Genomic DNA, 17,066 nt, shown 5'->3' on the forward strand with positions numbered 1-17,066 from the left:
ACCCCCATAAACCCCAGCCACGGCTGGGGATGATGGGAGGTGTGGTTATCGCTGCTGGTTGAACCCCCGAAATGGGGGAAGAGGAGAGTTCTGGGCGTAAGGAGCCCGCCTGGCCCCTCCCTATCGTGACCCACCCCGCCGGAGCCCCCCGAAACTGACCGAGCATCTTCCCCGGGGATCCCCTCACGGTTGCAGCGGCTCATTCCGGCCATTCCCCCCCCTCCCCCAATTCGGAGGGTAGCTCGACCCCACCACAACCGGAAAAGGAAGTGACGTCAGGAACGGCCGGCGGGCGCGCTCGCGCATGCGCCGTCCCGGGCCCGCCGCCTCCGCCATTTTTGGTGCGGGCCGCGGGACTGACAGAGCGGGCGGGCGGGGATTTCACGCCGAGGGTTGAGGGCCAGCGAGAGGGGAGTTGGGGGATGGAAGACTGTCGGCGTCTCTCGAAACGAAACTGAAAAGGCCGCGATTTTTTTTTTTAAAGGGGGTGGAGGGGCCTTCCTGGAGGAAGCGAAGGCCGCCATGTTGGTTGCTGGCACGGCCGTTCCTTTGCGGGTTGTTTTTCCCGACCTTGGAAAGCCCACGTGACCCGAGGGAGGGGTGGAGCTTCTGACGTCACAGGCTGCCTCTGGGCTTCCAGTGCAAGAATATTTGGGGTGAATCCATTTATTTAGGGTTTGCTTTTCCATTTTAAACGCGAATGCAGTTATTTCAGGATGCAAAGTTTTTCATGCATTTCTCCGATTCATTATCCTATATGTTGCATGGCCCCAAATTTAAATAGAATAGAGCAGAATTGAATAGAATATAGAATAGAATAGAATAGAAATGTGTTCTGACCCCCTCCTCCGTCCAGTAATGAATGCCGAGACAAGCTTAACTGGAATGTCCTTTATTAGCAAGACCCCAAAACCTCGGTAGCTGAAAGCCAAGCATAACAAACAGATAAGGACCTTGGCAGCAACTCAGACAAACCTTGGCAGCAATCCAGCCTGCCAAGCTAGTTACAAAAGTTCTCCAACTTTTAGTCAATGCGTTGACTTCTGCAAGAGGGGCGTGTGCACAAGCAGTCCTTATTATAGTCTGGAGAGGAGCCTAATGACCACCAGCTGAGTGCAATCACCTCCTGTAATTGCGTAATTGTTCCTGACGCCTAGTAGCTCTTTGATGGCGTGCATCCAGGAACAACTCACTGCTGGCGTCCGGCTCACTCTCCCTTGTCTCCTCCCCACTGGTCCAAGGCTCAGGCGCCTCCTGGTGGCCAACCAGCCTCTCTGCGCCCTGCTCGGAGTCGGAACCCTGTCGAGGGTCCTCCACATCCTCCAGAGCCGACTCCTAGGGCCCCTCGCTGTCGGAGTCTGGTGGCAGCTCCAACGGCTCCTGCTGGGCCACAACCGAAATAGAATAGGAATAGAATAAGAGAATAGAATAGAATTGGAATATAGAATAGACAATAGAATTGAAATGGAATAGAGAATAGAACAGAGAAGAGAAGAGAATAGGAATAGAAGATAAGAGAATAGAATATGAAAGAATGGAATAGAATTTGAATAAAGAATAGAATGGAATTCTTTATTGGCCAACTGTGATTGGGCACACAAGGGAATTTGTCATTGGTGCAGATGCTCTCAGTGTACATCAAGGAAAAGATATATGTGTCACGAATCATAATAGAGTACAAATATGCAATCAAATCATACTATCGTAAGGATATCGTAAGGATACAAGCAGCAAAGTTACAGTCCTGCAGTCATAAGTGGGAGGAGATGGGTGATGGGAACGATGAGAAGAGTTATTGTAATAGTAATGCAGCCTTAGCGAATCCTTTGACAGTGTTGAGGGAATTATTGGTTTAGCAGAGTGATGGCATTTGTGGCAAAATTGTCCTTGTGTCTAGTTGTCTTGGTGTGCGGTGCTCTGGCGTCGGTTCGCAGCGGGTCCTAAACTCCCAGCGCCAGCCTCATTGGGATCACGCACACACCCCACAACAGCTTTTAATGTAATTTTAAATTTTATGTATTTGTCAAGCATGTCTAAGATAACAGATATAAGTATAAACATGATTGTGAATACAGGAAATGGATATAAGTGGGGACAAGTAGGACAGGGACAGTAGGCACACTTTTATTTATTATAAAATATATATTATATTATATAGTCTGAAGTGGTGTAGGGTTTCCTGCATAGGCAGAGGGTTGGACTAGAAGACCTCCAAGGTCCTTTCCAACTCTGTTATTCTATTCCATTCTATTCTTATTCTATTCTATCTCTCCTCTATTCCATTCCATTATCCATCCTATTCTTATTGTAATTTCTATTCTATCCTAATTTCTATTCTATTATTTTTTTTGTTCTCTTCTATCTCTCCTCTCTTCCACCCCATTATCTATTCTATTTTATTCTTGTAATTTCTATTCTATTTCTTTTTTCTTTTCTATTCTCTCTCTCCTCTATTCCATTCCATTATCTATTCCATTTTTATTCTATTCTATCCTTATTCCATTCTATCCTTATTCTATTCATTGACATTTCTATTCTTTTCTTTTTTCTCTTCTATCTCTCCTCTATTCCATTCCATTATTTATTTTATTCTTGTAATTTCTATTCTATTTCTATTCTATTTCTTTTTTCTTTTTTTCTATTCTATTCTCTCTCTCTATTCCATTCCATTATCTATTCTATTTTTATTCTATTCTATCCTTATTCCATTCTATCCTTATTCTATTCATTGAAATTTCTATTCTTTTCTTCTTTTTTCTCTTCTATCTCTCCTCTATTCCATTCCATTATCTATTTTATTCTTGTAATTTTTATTCTATTCTAATTTCTATTTTATTTCTCTTTTTTTCTATTATATTCTCTCTCTCTCTCCTCTATTCCATTCCATTATCTACTCTATTATCGGGATTTCTATTCTATTTTAATTTCTCTTCTCCTCTCTTCTTTTTTCTCTCCTCTTCTATCTCTCCTCTATTCCATTATCCGTTTTATTCTATTCTTTTCTAATAATTTTAGTATTATAAAATTTAGTATACATTTATTATAAAACCTCTCAACCTTCCTTCTCTCTAATAAAGGGGGGGGGGGAGAAGCTTTGGGTGGTGTACCATGCAATCAGCATAATAAAACCCAAACTCCGCAGAGACCCATAATCCACCGCCCGGCCCAGCTTGCCCAGTCACTCTCGGGACGTCTCCAAAGCGCGCAGCAGCTCAAACGAGCCTGGTATTATTATTATTTTTTATCATCTTAAATCGAGGTTGGGAAAAGGGGGCGGCGCTTGTCCGGGCTCCGTTCCAAAGGGGGCGGCGCTTGTCCGGGCATCGTTCGAAAGGGGCGGAGCCGAGGCCGCTGGGAAAGGACCAGTCCTGCATCGATCGGCAGGGAAGCCGGCGAGCATCCTTTCCTAGCGCCGCAAGCCGCTTCGGGGAAGGGGGCCTCCGGGAGCGCCCTCGCCTGGCCCCGCCGCTTCTGCTGCTCCTCCTCCGCCCGGTTGGCCATGGCCGAGATCGCCAGCGTCCGCCCCAGCTTCGGTGAGTGGAGCCCGGCAGAAAGGCCGCTGCGCCATGCCCATAGGCCGCCATCCTCATCCTTCTCTTTCTCCTCCTCCTTCTCCTTCGCTGCAAGCCCAGGGATCCCTCTCTCTCTGCTCTCCTCCATCGATCTAGGCTTGGCAGATCCCCGGATTCCCAATAATCCCCCCCCCAATATTCACTAATAATCCCCCCAATATTCACTAATAATCCCCCCAATATTCACTAATAATCCCCCCAGTATTCACTAATAATCCCCCCAATATTCACTAATAATCCCCCAATATTCACTAATAATCCCCCCAATATTCACTAATAATCCCCCCAGTAATCACTAATAATCCCACCCCCAATAATCACTAATAGTCACCCCCAATAATCATCACCAATAATTACACCCAATAATCACCCTGGAGGCGTTGCGGCGTTGCACAACTGCCCCCCCCCCCCTTTCCTTCTCTTTCCGACCCGCTGATTGGGCCCTGGCCGGGTGGGATCTACTTAGCCCCAAAGCCAGGGATCTCTCCTCTTGACCGGGGCATCTTTGCAAAAGATGATCCCTGCAATTGGGAGCAAATGGGGAGATCTTGAGGAGGGAAAAAAAACACACACACACACAAACACTACTGCACAAATGCACACACACACACCAGCCCTACACACACATCGCCCGCATCCTGGGCCTGTTTGGCCTAGAAAAACAGCCCACTCCCTCCTTCCACTCTTTCACTCCCATCCTTCCTTCCTTTTTAGCATTTTTCCTCCCTCTTAAGAATTGGCACGTAATGGTAACTAGGAAGCCTGGATTTGCAAAAAAAAAACCCATCCTAAATTATGAGAAAATATGCCCCTTTTCTGGGCATCCACAAAATTGGGGGGGGGAGACTTACGACAGCGGCTCGCAGGAATAAAAATGCAATCGGGTTGCTAAAATTAAACCTAGATTGATCAGCGTTCATTTCTATTAAGGCACGTTAAGTCTTCATATTTTTTTAACAAAATGCAGTCAAGTGGAATAAACAGGTTGCTGTATTGATACGACAAGGTGCATGAAAGGGTTAACTTATAGAGATTAGTACAGGGGGCCCTGTGCCCATCGGAGCCCATGCCTTAAGGTGGCAATGCCACCCACCCCTCTCTCCATTTGCAGCCCAGTTTCAACACCCACCCACCCCAATCCGATTTTGGCTCTGGCTTTGTGCAAAAGTAGGAAGTTTTCGGACAGACCCCCTTGCAAAAGGTACATCTCTGATTTCATTTATTTGCGGCTTCCTAGAGGGTTGGTGTCCTTCCTTGCTTCCTCTGCCCCTCCCCCCCCCACACACACACTCTGCCACCCACACGGGCGTGCCCAGCTCGAGACCCGATCCTAGACTTTCTCGGGAAAAGGGGTACAAGGCGATCCTCTATAGGAAGGGATCCCTCCCTCCCCCTCCTTTTCCCCTGGGGGTGGGGGGGTTGGCAGGGGGAGGGAGGGGGGGCAGGTGTTGCTAGGAAAAACCCAGGATGACGTGATGTCTATTTCCAGGATGGGCAGCGCCCGGGGCCCCTTGGAAAGCAGAGAAAGGATTAAAACAACAACAACAACAGGAAGATCCTTTGTTTGCATTGTGTTGTCTGTTTCTGTGTGTGTGTGTGTGTGTTTGTGTTGAACAATTTGCATCTGGAGCCCTGGGAAGGCAGGCTGGGGTGAAGGGATTGTAGCAGCTGCTGCAATCCCAGCGTTTCTTGCCCACCCCCAGCTCACCCCACCCAAGTCAGAGGAGATCCTAGTTGCCCTTGCAGTTCTGATGCCCCTCCTCCTCCTCCTCCTCCTCGCCCTTAATTGCCCCCCAGGGGTATTCACACAAGCAGCCTGAGGGGCGCCTGGCCCGCCTCCCCTGGGGGAGAAGGTGCCGCCTGCCAGTCGCAACCCCAGTGTAATTTCACCTCCCCCCCCTCTTTAATTCAGGAGGGCCTCACCACGATGATTATGATTGTTAATAGTAGAAGCAGCGTATTTATTTACTACAGAGTAACGGAGTTGGAAGGAACCTTGGAGGTCTTCTAGTCCACCCCTCCTGTTCCAAGCAGGAAATCCTTGTAGTATTGGAGACAAATGATTGTCCAATCTCTTCCTGAAAACCTCCAGGGATGGAGAAGGAAGGAAGGAAGGAAGGATAAAAGTTGGAAGGAACCCTGGAGGTCTTCTAGTCCATCCCTCCCTGTTCAAGCAGGAAACCCTTCTAGTATTGCAGACAAATCTCTGTCCAATCCCTTCCTGAAAACCTCCAGGGATAGAGAAGAAGGAAGGAAGGAAGGAAGGAAGGAAGGAAGGAAGGAAGGAAGGAAGGAAGGAAGGAAGGAAGGAAGGAAGGAAGGAAGAATATAAGTTGGAAGGGAACTGATAAGGAGGAGACCTGTGGCATAATGGCTAAGACGTTTGCCTAAGATGCAATACAGCACAGGTTCGAATCCCAGTAAGGGTATGGCTAGCTGATGAGGGCTAAATAGCTTGAAATAGATCTATACTAGTCTCCCTTTATTTATTTATCAGCACAAATAAAACACAAAAATAATATGTATACACAAAATAATATTTATAAATACACAAAAATAATATTTATAAATATACAAACATAATATGTATACACAAAAATAATATACACAAAAATTACATTTATAAGTAGACAAAAAATAATTTATAAATACACAAAAATAATATTTATACACAAAAATAATATTTATAAATACACAAAAATAACATTTATAAATAAACAAAAATAATAATATTTATAAATAAGCGAACAAATAAGTAACAAAAATCTGAAATGTCAGATTCGATGGACTACTGGAATTTTTGCCTGCTGTCAGTTTTCTGTTTCGGGTAGAGAATCCGCTTGGATAAGTTGATTTTTGCCCAGCAGAAAAGTTTCCCAATGCTTGTGTCTCCTGGGTCAAAATATCATAGATTTTTTGGGGGGTGAAATCTTCCTGTCCTCCACAGAGGTTATTTGAGCGAAATTCCCTGCAATTGTTTCTCACCCATCATTGTCTTACACACACACACACACACACACACACACACTCATCCAACCTGCACAGAAACAAAAGAGACGGGGCCATTGTGAAGAAAAGAATCACTGGGGGAATTATAACTCGCTTCTCTGCAGCTGGCTCAGGGCTGGGCACATCTGTACTATTGTTTTTTTCCAGAACAGAAACTTAATTCTGTTTTTTTTTTTTAATCTTACTTGCCAAGGAAGAATTGCAAAGATGCAAAAAGCGAGGGAGCCGAAATCAACGTCAGAAAATAATATTCTAGTGTTTCTCGTTGCAACGGTTCGGCTTTACTTGTCCTCGGGTTATGACCGCGACTGGGACCGCGGTCCGTTGCTCAGCAAGGTGGTGGTGAAACAAATCGGCTGATTTTTTACAGCCGTCTTGGACACGTGGCTGTTAAGCGAATCGTTGCTCGGGAAGACGGTCGTTAAGTAAATCGGGCATCTCTGTTGCTCGTTCAGAATGTCGGAAAAGGGGGTCTCATGTGACCCCCCCAGGACCGTGAGGGCCACAGGTGGCACGCATAGCCCTCTTTGTGGGCACCCCAGCCATCGCCCCAGCCTATGTCCACCGTGTATACGCGGGTGCCTCCCGCCAGTCAGCTGTTCTCCGGGTCTCTGCTGTGCCTGCGCGGGGGACAGGACTCACACGTGCGCAGGGGGGGGTGCATGTGCGGGGGGTGTGTTCCTCCCATTTCATTTGGGGGTTAACCAAAAAGATTAGCTGTCACTGCCCCAGGACATTGCAACGGGGGTAAATATGAGTCGGTGGGCCAGCGTCCAAATTGTGAACGGGTGACCACGGGGATGGCGGCCGTGTGAAAAAACGGTTTTCTTCCGCGATGTAACTTTCAGCGGTCGTTAAATGAACTTGTTGAGTTGAGTTGCAAAAGAGGGAGGGGGGTATTTTAGTCCACATCTGGCAGGTGAGGGCACACCGGGCCTTGGTTCTGACCTTCTCCCTCCCCACCCACCCACTTTCTCGTCCTCCAGATGTCTCCCCCATTGTGGCGGGCCTCATCGGGGCCACGGTCCTCGTGGTCTCGGTTTCGGTGACGGTCTTTGTGTGGAGCTGCTGCCATCAGCAGCTGGAGAAGAAGCAGAAGAACGCCCCGTACAAGTTCATCCACATGTTGAAAGGCATCAGCATCTACCCGGAGACTCTCAGCAACAAGAAGAAGATCATACGCATCCGGCGGGACAAGAAGGGCGTGGCCAGGAAAGACGGGGACGGGCACCTCCTGGCGGATGCGGCCGAGGCGGGCTTGGTGGGCTCCGAAACCACATCCGGTGGGTTGAACTCTCCCGTCAACCCACTCCCCATCAAAGTTGAGTACGGAGAAGAACCGAGTCCTCACCAAAGCTTGACCCCGGCGGGGAGCAAGACCTCCTCGCTGTCATCTCCCGAAGACGAGATCATGCTAGGGACACTGACCTTCTCGGTGGATTACAACTTCCCCAAAAAAGCCCTGGTGGTCACCATCCAAGAAGCCCACGGTTTGCCGGTGATGGACGAACACAACCAAGGTTCGGATCCCTACATCAAGATGACCATCCTGCCGGACAAGAGGCACCGGGTGAAGACTCGCGTCCTGCGGAAGACGCTGGACCCCGTCTTCGACGAGACCTTCACCTTCTACGGCATCCCTTACAGCCAGCTGCAGGATTTGGTCCTCCACTTCCTGGTGCTCAGCTTCGACCGTTTTTCTCGGGATGACGTCATCGGGGAGGTGATGGTACCACTGGCGGGGGTGGACCCCAGCACCGGGAAAGTCCATCTGACGAGGGAGATCATCAAGAGGAACATACAGGTAGGTTGGCCCGTCTTCTGGGTTTCCCCCCTGTGGGTTGTGTTCTGACCGAGGCTTCCCGAGAGCATGAAGCCAACTCCTTGTCCCGACAAAACCCCCTTTTATTAATGGACTGTAAATTCTGCTCATTCACATCCAGCAAAGTCTTTCCAGGGAGGATTTACGGTCACAGACCTTATCTGGCTTGGAGAGCTGCCAGGCCGATATCTGCAAGACTTGGCCAGGAGTCTCGGAGAGTCCCGAACCAATGAAGCGAACTAATGGTCTCCTGCAAACTCCACTCCCCTTTCGCTCCTCTTTTATTGCCTCTGGGAGGGGCCATTCACCGTCCACCTGTAGCCTTGCTCCCAAGTCGACACCTGTTCTTTAGCTCTTCCCTTCGTCCGGTAACTGCACATGCGCACACTGGGAACAGGCTCCAGCTGTTCTTCTGTCCCACTGATGTCTGAAGGCAGCTGATAACTATCAGACGGCCCCGGCCCCCGCTCTGCCTCCGACACAGAGCCCTCCTCCGAGCCTTCCCCAGACTCCAGGACTGGCCAAGGTTCCTCCCCAACCCTTCTCACTGTCCAAATCAGCTGCACTGGCGGGCCACAACAGGTTGTTCTCTTTGGGGGAACCATGGGAGATGGGTCCGGTTTCAGCTCCCCGGGTGGGCTAGAGGATGATGGGAATTGTAGTTTTGACATGTCAAAGGAAGGAAGAGGAGGGTAGCTTTGGAAAGAAAGTCTCGTCAAGTTGAAGCGAACTCAACTCACAGCCCTCCGGAGTAACAGGCCAGGATATGAAAGGGAGAACAAGCTGTGATGGCCTCAGAGGTAGTTCAGGAAGAGAGCAGAGATAGCAGTTCGGATTACAGGTGGTCCTTGACTTACAGCGGTTCATTTAGTGACCGACATTGCCACGGCACTGAAAAAAGGAATTTACGATCGTTTTTTCACACTTATGACGGTTGCAGCGTTCCCCCATGGTCGAAATTCAGATGCTTGGCAACTGACTCATATTTATGACGGTCGCACGGTCACGTGACTCCCTTCCGACAAGAAAAGGGGAGGCCAGATTCACTTAACGACCGAACAGCTGCTTTTTGGGGGGGCAGGAAAGGTCGTAAAACAGGGCAAAGCTCACTTCGCAGGCGTTTCACTTAGCAACATAAATGCCGGGCTGAGCGGTGGTCGTAAGTCGAGGACTGCCTGTATCCTCCGCTCCAAGCAGGGCATAAGCACCAGAGGAAAAGAGGGGAGCTTTTGAGAGACGACAAAGCCGTACGGAGGAATGGGGGGGACGGAGGATCGAGACGGTTAGCCATTGCGGTTCCCGCCAATCGATCCAAATTACGTCTCTGTGTCATTAAAGATGCATTAGGGTTTTTTTGATGGATGGCTTTGTCAGAGGTGGAGCCGAGTTAAAATATCGGCAGAAAAAAACAGCCTCGGTAACGCCGCGCTATTATCGGATCTGCTGATTAGGTAGGATAAACACATAAGGCAGATTAGGGAGGGAGGTAATGATAGGATAGAGAGGATAGATCGGGTAGGTAGATAGATACAGATAGAGAGATAAGATAGAGTAGGTAGATCAGTAGAGAGATAATGACAGATGGGATAGGTAGATAAAATAGGCAGGTAGGTATGTATAGATAGGGGAGAGAGAGAGATAAAATAGGGTAGATAGGTAGATAGAGAGATAAACAGATGATAGAGATAGATAAGAGGGTAGGTAGGTAGATGGACAGATAATGATAGGATAGATACATAAGATAGGCAGGTAGGTTAGGTAGGTAGGTAGGTAGGTAGGTAGGTAGGTAGGTAGGTAGGTAGGTAGGTAGGTAGGTAGATAGATAGATAGATAGATAGATAGATAGATAGATAGATAGATAGATAGATAGATAGATGATAGATAGATTTAGATAGATTTAAAATAGGGTAGATAGGTAGGTAGGTAGGTGGATGGATGGATGGATGGATGGATAGATAGATAGATAGATAGATAGATAGATAGATAGATAGATAGATAGATAGATAGATAGATAGATAGATAGATAGATAGATAGATAGATAGATAGATAGATAGATGATAGATAGAGATAGATAGATTTAAAATAGGGTAGATAGGTAGATAGATAGGTAGGTAGGTAGATAGATAGATAGATAGATAGATAGATAGATAGATAGATAGATAGATAGATAGATAGATAGATGATAGATAGATAGATAGATAGATAGATAGATAGATAGATAGATAGATATAAAATAGGGTAGGTAGGTAGGTAGATAGATGTTAGATGTTAGATGGATGGATGGATGGATGGGATAGATATAGATAAGAGGGTAGGTAGGTAGGTAGATGAATAGATAATGATAGGATAGATACGTAAGATAGGCAGGTAGGTATATAGATAGGAGATAGATAGATATAAAATGTAGGTAGGTAGGTAGGTAGGTAGGTAGATAGATACATATAGATAAGATAGGGTAGGTAGATAGATGGATAATGATAGGATAGATATGTAAGATGCAGTAGGTAGGTAGGGAGAGATAGATAGAAGAGGTAGATAAGATATAGGTAGGTAGGGGGAGAGAGACAGATACCGGTAGATAATGATAGATACTTAAGATAGGTTAGGTAGGTAGGCAGAGACAGAGAGATAAGATAGGCTAGATAGATTAGATAGGGTAGGTAGGTAGATAGAGTAGATAGATAAATGATTGAGAGGGGGAGAGAGATTGAAAGAGGGAGCCTCCCTGGGGACCAGGCCTTTTGCCACTGGGCTGCATTTCAGCCTCCCTTTTGGGCAACCCCGAAGGCCATCTCTTCATCCCTTAAGCCCTGAATGTAGGGCACGGAAAACCATGGCAACGTGGGCCAGTATTCACAGGATTAATAGTGGCTTTGTAACACTCGGCACGGCGCCAAGTTTCATTCCACCGCCGGACAAACTCCAGACAAAAGAACCCCCAATCCATCCCCACCTCCCTGGCGTTTCTCCTCCCTTCCCTTAAAAAAAGCAAATTCTTCCAGATGAGAAGGGAGGGGAAAGTTTTTATCCGCCGTGTTATTATTTTGTTTTGTTTTAAACTTAACCCTTTCGGGTTGCTTGTGGCTGGCAGCGAGCTCTCGTCTTTAACCCAAGAACCGCAAAAGACGGGAGCAAGCACAAAATGGTGTGTGTTTTGTGGCTTGCGTTGAGGTGTGAAGGGATGTAAACAACCACCAAAAAAGGGAGTGGCTAAGACGCTGAGCTTGTCGATCAGAAAATGGCGGTTCGACGGTTCGAATCCCCAGCGTCATGTAACGGAGTGAGCTCCCTTCACTTGTCCCAGCTTCCGCCAACCTAGCAGTTCGAAAGCAGGTTAACAAATTGCAAGTAGAAAAATAGGAACCACCTTTGGTGGGAAGGGAACAGCGTTCCGTGAGCCTTCGGCATTGAGAAATTGATTTCTAGTGTCGGGAGTGGGATAATTTTAGACCCCAGTTTCAGGGGAACATGAGAATGCTGAAAGTGGTGTGGTGACCTAAAGGTGGAGCTCTCACCTCACAGTCGAGAGGCCGTGAGTTCGATGCTAGGTAGAGGCAGATATTTCTCTCTCTCTGGGCACAATGAGAATATTATCTGCTGGGGAAAAAACTCCGCATTGGTGACAGGAAGGGCGTCTAGCCAGTAAAAACATTCGCCTCCATTCAGTTGCCCAGACTCCATCTCCCAAGGGATTATGGGGTCGTAAAAAGATGATGCTGATGCTGTAGCCTTCTCATAGAAACATGGAGCTGGCTGGCGGTCCAATGAATCAAATGCAGTGAGGGGTAAGGTCATACGTAGCCGAGGTGGCGCAGTGGTTAAATGCAGCACTGCGGGCTACTTCAGCTGACTGCAATTCAGCAGTTCGGCTGTTCAAATCTCACCGGCTCAAGGTTGACTCAGCCTTCCATCCTTCCGAGGTGGGTAAAATGGGGACCCGGATTGTTGTTGGGGGCGATATGCTGACTCTGTAAACCGCTTAGAGAGGGCTGAAAGCCCTATGAAGCGGTATATAAGTCTAACTGCTATTGCTATTGCTAAACTTGGTCACTCTTATCAACTGTCCAAGTTAGCAAATCCAGAAACTCCTGGGACACAAAAGTATAAAACTTTACTGAATAAGCCACAATTGGCACAAGCAGAAGCAAAACCGGCTCTGATTTTCGCGCGCTAAATCAAGCAAAGAAACTCCATAAAGTACAAAACGCTTGCAGGTTGAGGATTAGCTGAATAAGCCATAATTGGCACAAGCAGAAGCAAAACCGGCTCTGATTTTCGCGCGCTAAATCAAGCAAAGAAACTCCATAAAGTACAAAACGCTTGTAGGTTGAGGACTAGCTGAATAAGCCATAATTGGCACAGCAGAAGCAAAACCAGCTCTGGTTTTCGCGCGCTTTAAAAGAAGCATAGGTGAATTCGCACCTTTTCCTACGGGCTACCCACAGTCCAAATAATAATAATCGCCCCCGTGATTGTTAAAACTGCCAGCGAAGAGGAAATGATGGTGACATTGCAACTCGGTCTTGGCTTCGTCCTAGGTCAAAATGTGTCAATCTGTCAACTGTCCAGTTAGCAAATCCAGAAAAAGAAACACCCAGAACATAAAAGTATAAAACTTTACTGAATAAGCCACAGTTGGCACAGCAGAAGCAAAGCCAGCTCTAGTTTTCGCGCGCTAAAGCAAGCAAAGAAACTCCATAAAGTATAAAATGCTTGTAAATTGAAGACTCGGTCTTGGCTTTGTCCTTCTACTGAAAGGGTCAATGTTCTCCTGTTTGCGGCCAGGTTTTGAGAGCCCAAATCTCCCAGGGATGCTTGGCTGAACACCTGTAGAAGTTGTTTGGGTAGCCTCCGGTAGCGTAAAAGCGGAATCATCCGGAAGGTGTCTCTTCTTTTTTCAGAAATGCATCAGCAGAGGAGAGCTACAGGTTTCCTTGTCCTACCAGCCTGTCACTCAGAGGATGACCGTCATGGTGTTGAAGGCGAGACAGCTGCCCAAGATGGACATCACGGGGCTCTCAGGTAGAAGCTATTTTCTCCAGCCTATCGGTTGGGTTTCCTCCAACGCCGGGTGCTAAAACGTTGGCGGGACTGTCCCAGTTGATCCCAGACCTTTCCCCTACCTTTCTGGGTTGATGGCCTGGACCAGGGGAAAAAGGGGGATGATTTTCGGGGATGGGGAGTTGGACAGGCGCATGTAAGTGTGTGAGCGCCCGCGACGTTCATAGCCACGCTCACGGGACGAGCGTCTGCAATGACGCTCACACCAGAGGCCACGAGTACCTGCAGTGCTTGTGGGTTCCACCACAAAACTGCGTTCGACTAAAGGGCGCTCGACGAAACCGCGTAGCTGACGTCATCACAGCGCGACAACAGCGCGGAGAAAAAAGCACGCTGTAAACACTAAACCTAAAATTAACCCCTAAACCTAACCCTTAACCTAACCCTAAACCTAATCCTTAACCTAACGCTAAACCTAATCCTAACCCTTAACCTAACCCTAAACCTAACCCTTACCTTAACTTGAATTGGCTTGCTTTCAAAGCGCTATTTAAAGCGCCCTTCTTTCTCCGTGCTCGCTGTTGACGCCCTGTTGATGACGTCAGCGACGCGGTTTAATCGGGCGCGCTTTAGTCGAGCGTGGTTTTGTCATGCCACGGTGCTTGTGATGATGCTTGCATGAGTGAGGCCCGACCGTCCGCGAGACTCGTGCGAGTGGGGATTATGGGGTCGTTAAAAGATGATGCTGATGCTGTAGCCTTCTCATTGAAAGATGGAGCTGGCTGGCGGTCCTAAGAACCAAATGCAGTGAGGGGTAAGGTCAAAATGTGTCAATCTGTCAACTGTCCAGTTAGCAAATCCAGAAAAAGAAACTCCCAGAACATAAAAGTATAAAACTTTACTGAATAAGCCACAGTTGGCACAGCAGAAGCAAAGCCGGCTCTAGTTTTCGCGCGCTAAAGCAAGCAAAGAAACTCCATAAAGTATAAAATGCTTGTAAATTGAAGACTAGCTGCAATCCTTCACATCAGTCTGCGACTCCCCGGAGAAGCAGCTCGGTTGCTGGACTGTGTTATTGGCCTTTCTCCCTCTTCCTCTTCCTCAGATCCTTACGTGAAGGTGAACGTCTACTACGGCAGGAAGCGGATCGCGAAAAAGAAAACCCACGTGAAGAAGTGCACTTTGAACCCCATCTTCAACGAGTCTTTCATTTACGACATCCCCACCGATCTCCTGCCGGACGTCAGCATCGAATTCCTGGTCATCGACTTTGACCGGACCACCAAAAACGAAGTGGTCGGACGGCTGATCCTGGGGGCGCACAGCGTCACGGCCGGCGGAGTGGAACACTGGCGGGAGGTGTGCGAGAACCCCCGGAAGCAGATCGCAAAGTGGCACAGCTTGAGCGAATATTAGCAGGGTATATACGAGGAAGGCGCGGGAGGGGTGGATCGATTCACACCCGCGCCACCTTCCAGAGACTCTTCCCCCCCCCACCTCCCCGAGACACCCCGCCCACCCCCCGCCCCACCCCGAAAAAAACGGCCCCTTCTATTTTAGCCGTAGAACTGACCGTTTCCATAAGAAGCAGCTGACTGGTTCTTCTGTTGTGACGTTGTTTACAGGGCCCGCGCACACACGCAACACGCACCCGGGTTCGACAAACCGCGGGAAAGGAAAAGAAAAAAGAGTGCATTAATTTTAAGGATACCACAAAAACCTACATTAAAAAAAACAAAATAAAAAAAGAACGTAATCGCACTACTATTGCATGCCGAGTACAGACGTCGAGAGAAAAAAAAAAAAGAGAAAAACACACAAAAAAAATTTAGTATAACTTAACCAGTATCGAGATGCAGGTTTTTTTCTTTTTTTTAAATTAAAAAATGCAATTTATCTGTTCACTACGAGAAGTTGTGTTGTTGTGCTGCCGAACAGTTTTTTTGCAGGTATTCACAACTGGTTCTATTCTGCTTTTCTTCCTGACTTTTTTTAAAAAGTTATATATATATTTAGAGAATATATATATATTCTCGTGTCGATTTTGCTGGTTTCTACGCTTGACCGTATCTCGGTGAAAGCCTCTTGCCGTTTTTTTTCTCTCTCTCTCTCTCTATCATTTGGGTGAATTTAACTTCGCTTGTACATAACACGCAGTAGTTTTAGAGGCATTTGTCTTAACAAACACAATTTCCTTTTTGGAAGAGGGGGGCGGCCTCCAAATAAAAACAAAATAGAAAAGGCCTGAATGGCAAACGGCTGTTTCAATTTAAAAAGAAAAGAAAAAAAAAACACCATTTCCTGTTAAAAAACAAATGTGGGATTAACTCAGCAATGGACGTGACGTTATCAGCAAATTTTTGAGCTGGGAAAAATGCCCCTTCCTGCTTTTATCGCCGAACAAAACTTTCAATCTTTTGTTTTGTTTCTTTTCCAATTTTAATTTTGCACTCGGAAGCAAAATATGCTTTTTTTTTTTTTAATGAAATGCCTGGAATAGTTCTTAAGGAAATAGTGCTCAGGGTATAAATAGATTTAAGGGTTATTTCGGGGGTAGTGGAACCTGGCCTTTTTTGGTTTCACTCGGAGCCCCGTTGGCATGCCAAATCGACAAGGCCGATGGGACTTGTGATCCAGGGAGGACCCATGGTTCCCACGCCTGTGTCTTTTCCAGGCTTATGGAAACAGTTATTTCTCTACAGGAGTAATGGGAAAACGAAGGATGAGGGTTTTTTTTAAACAAAAACCATAGAATAATAAACTGCCACCATCACCATAATACGTGGGAAATTATTATTATTTTTTTCGTGAAAGCTGCTTTACCATAAAATGTTCCCCGAGATGTGAATTTTTTCTTTCTTTCAGTTGTTGTCCCACTTCCTCTTCCCCCCTTCCTCCTTTTTTCTTTCCACCTGGTGTCTGTTGTAAAAAAACAATGACAAAAAAAATATTAAAATTAAAAAGGAGCTTGAGAACCAACGACGAAGATAACAACTTTCGTGTCAAAACAGATTTTAAAAAAAGCGAAAAAAATTGAGAAAAACATCGAGCCATGTACGCATAAATGCTGTTATACTAACCAACATGTAATGCTATGTGTAACGTCAATATTGTTTTAATGCACACCCGGACATTCAAATAAAAGATTGAGTCACTTTACCTTTCTCGGTTATTGTCGTTGATTTTAAGCAGTTCGAAATGCGCAATTCCTGGGCATCGTGCAAACATAATTCTAGTTTGCAAATTGAGAGGATTACCGTATTTTTCAGGGTATATGATGGTACAAAGTATAAGATGCGCCTAGCTTTGGGGGAGGAAAACAAGGGGGGGAAATCTACTTCTGTCTCCCAGCAATTTGCCTCCTTGCAGCAAACAGCAAATAGCCTGTTTCAGTTTAGTTTGATTAGCACAAGGGGGGGGAATCTGCCTCTGCCTCCCAGCAATTTGCCTCCTTGCAGCAAACAGCAAATAGCCTGTTTCAGTTTAGTTTGATTAGCACAAGGGGGGGAAATCTGCCTCCCAGCAACTTGCCTCCTTGCAGCAAACAGCAAATAGCCTGTTTCAGTTTAGTTTGATTAGCACAAGGGGGGGGGGGAAATCTGCCTCCCAGCAATTTGCCTCCTTGCAGCAAACAGCAAATAGCCTGTTTCAGTTTAGTTTG

General features: G+C 46.7%; 2 protein-coding genes across 3 annotated transcripts in view; one reads left to right on the forward strand and one right to left on the reverse strand.

Annotated features, from left to right (window-relative positions):
* Nucleotides 1-255, reverse strand: part of GON4L (gon-4 like) — a 40,526-nt gene extending 40,271 nt beyond the window's left edge. The window contains 1 exon segment of the mRNA XM_087705151.1: nt 160-255. The gene's annotated coding sequence lies outside the window, so the exon portion shown is untranslated.
* A 3,067-nt stretch (nt 256-3,322) lies between these two features.
* On the forward strand, nt 3,323-16,564 carry SYT11 (synaptotagmin 11). 2 transcript variants are annotated; one of them, XM_087705152.1, is made up of 4 exons: nt 3,323-3,533; nt 7,568-8,385; nt 13,306-13,429; nt 14,511-16,564. In XM_087705152.1, the coding sequence occupies exons 1-4, from the start codon at nt 3,500-3,502 to the stop codon at nt 14,819-14,821; spliced, it is 1,287 nt and encodes a 428-aa protein (XP_087561278.1). In that variant the 5' UTR covers nt 3,323-3,499; the 3' UTR covers nt 14,822-16,564. The 2 variants fall into 2 exon arrangements, with proteins under 2 accessions (XP_087561278.1, XP_087561279.1); XM_087705153.1 differs by having other exon boundaries at nt 13,306-13,426.
* The last annotated feature ends 502 nt before the right edge of the window (nt 16,565-17,066 follow it).

Source organism: Thamnophis sirtalis, unplaced genomic scaffold (assembly GCF_051295495.1).
Source record: "Thamnophis sirtalis isolate CommonGarterSnake01/CBP01778 unplaced genomic scaffold, rThaSir2_p1.2 scaffold_2, whole genome shotgun sequence".
Taxonomy (NCBI): domain Eukaryota; kingdom Metazoa; phylum Chordata; class Lepidosauria; order Squamata; family Natricidae; genus Thamnophis; species Thamnophis sirtalis.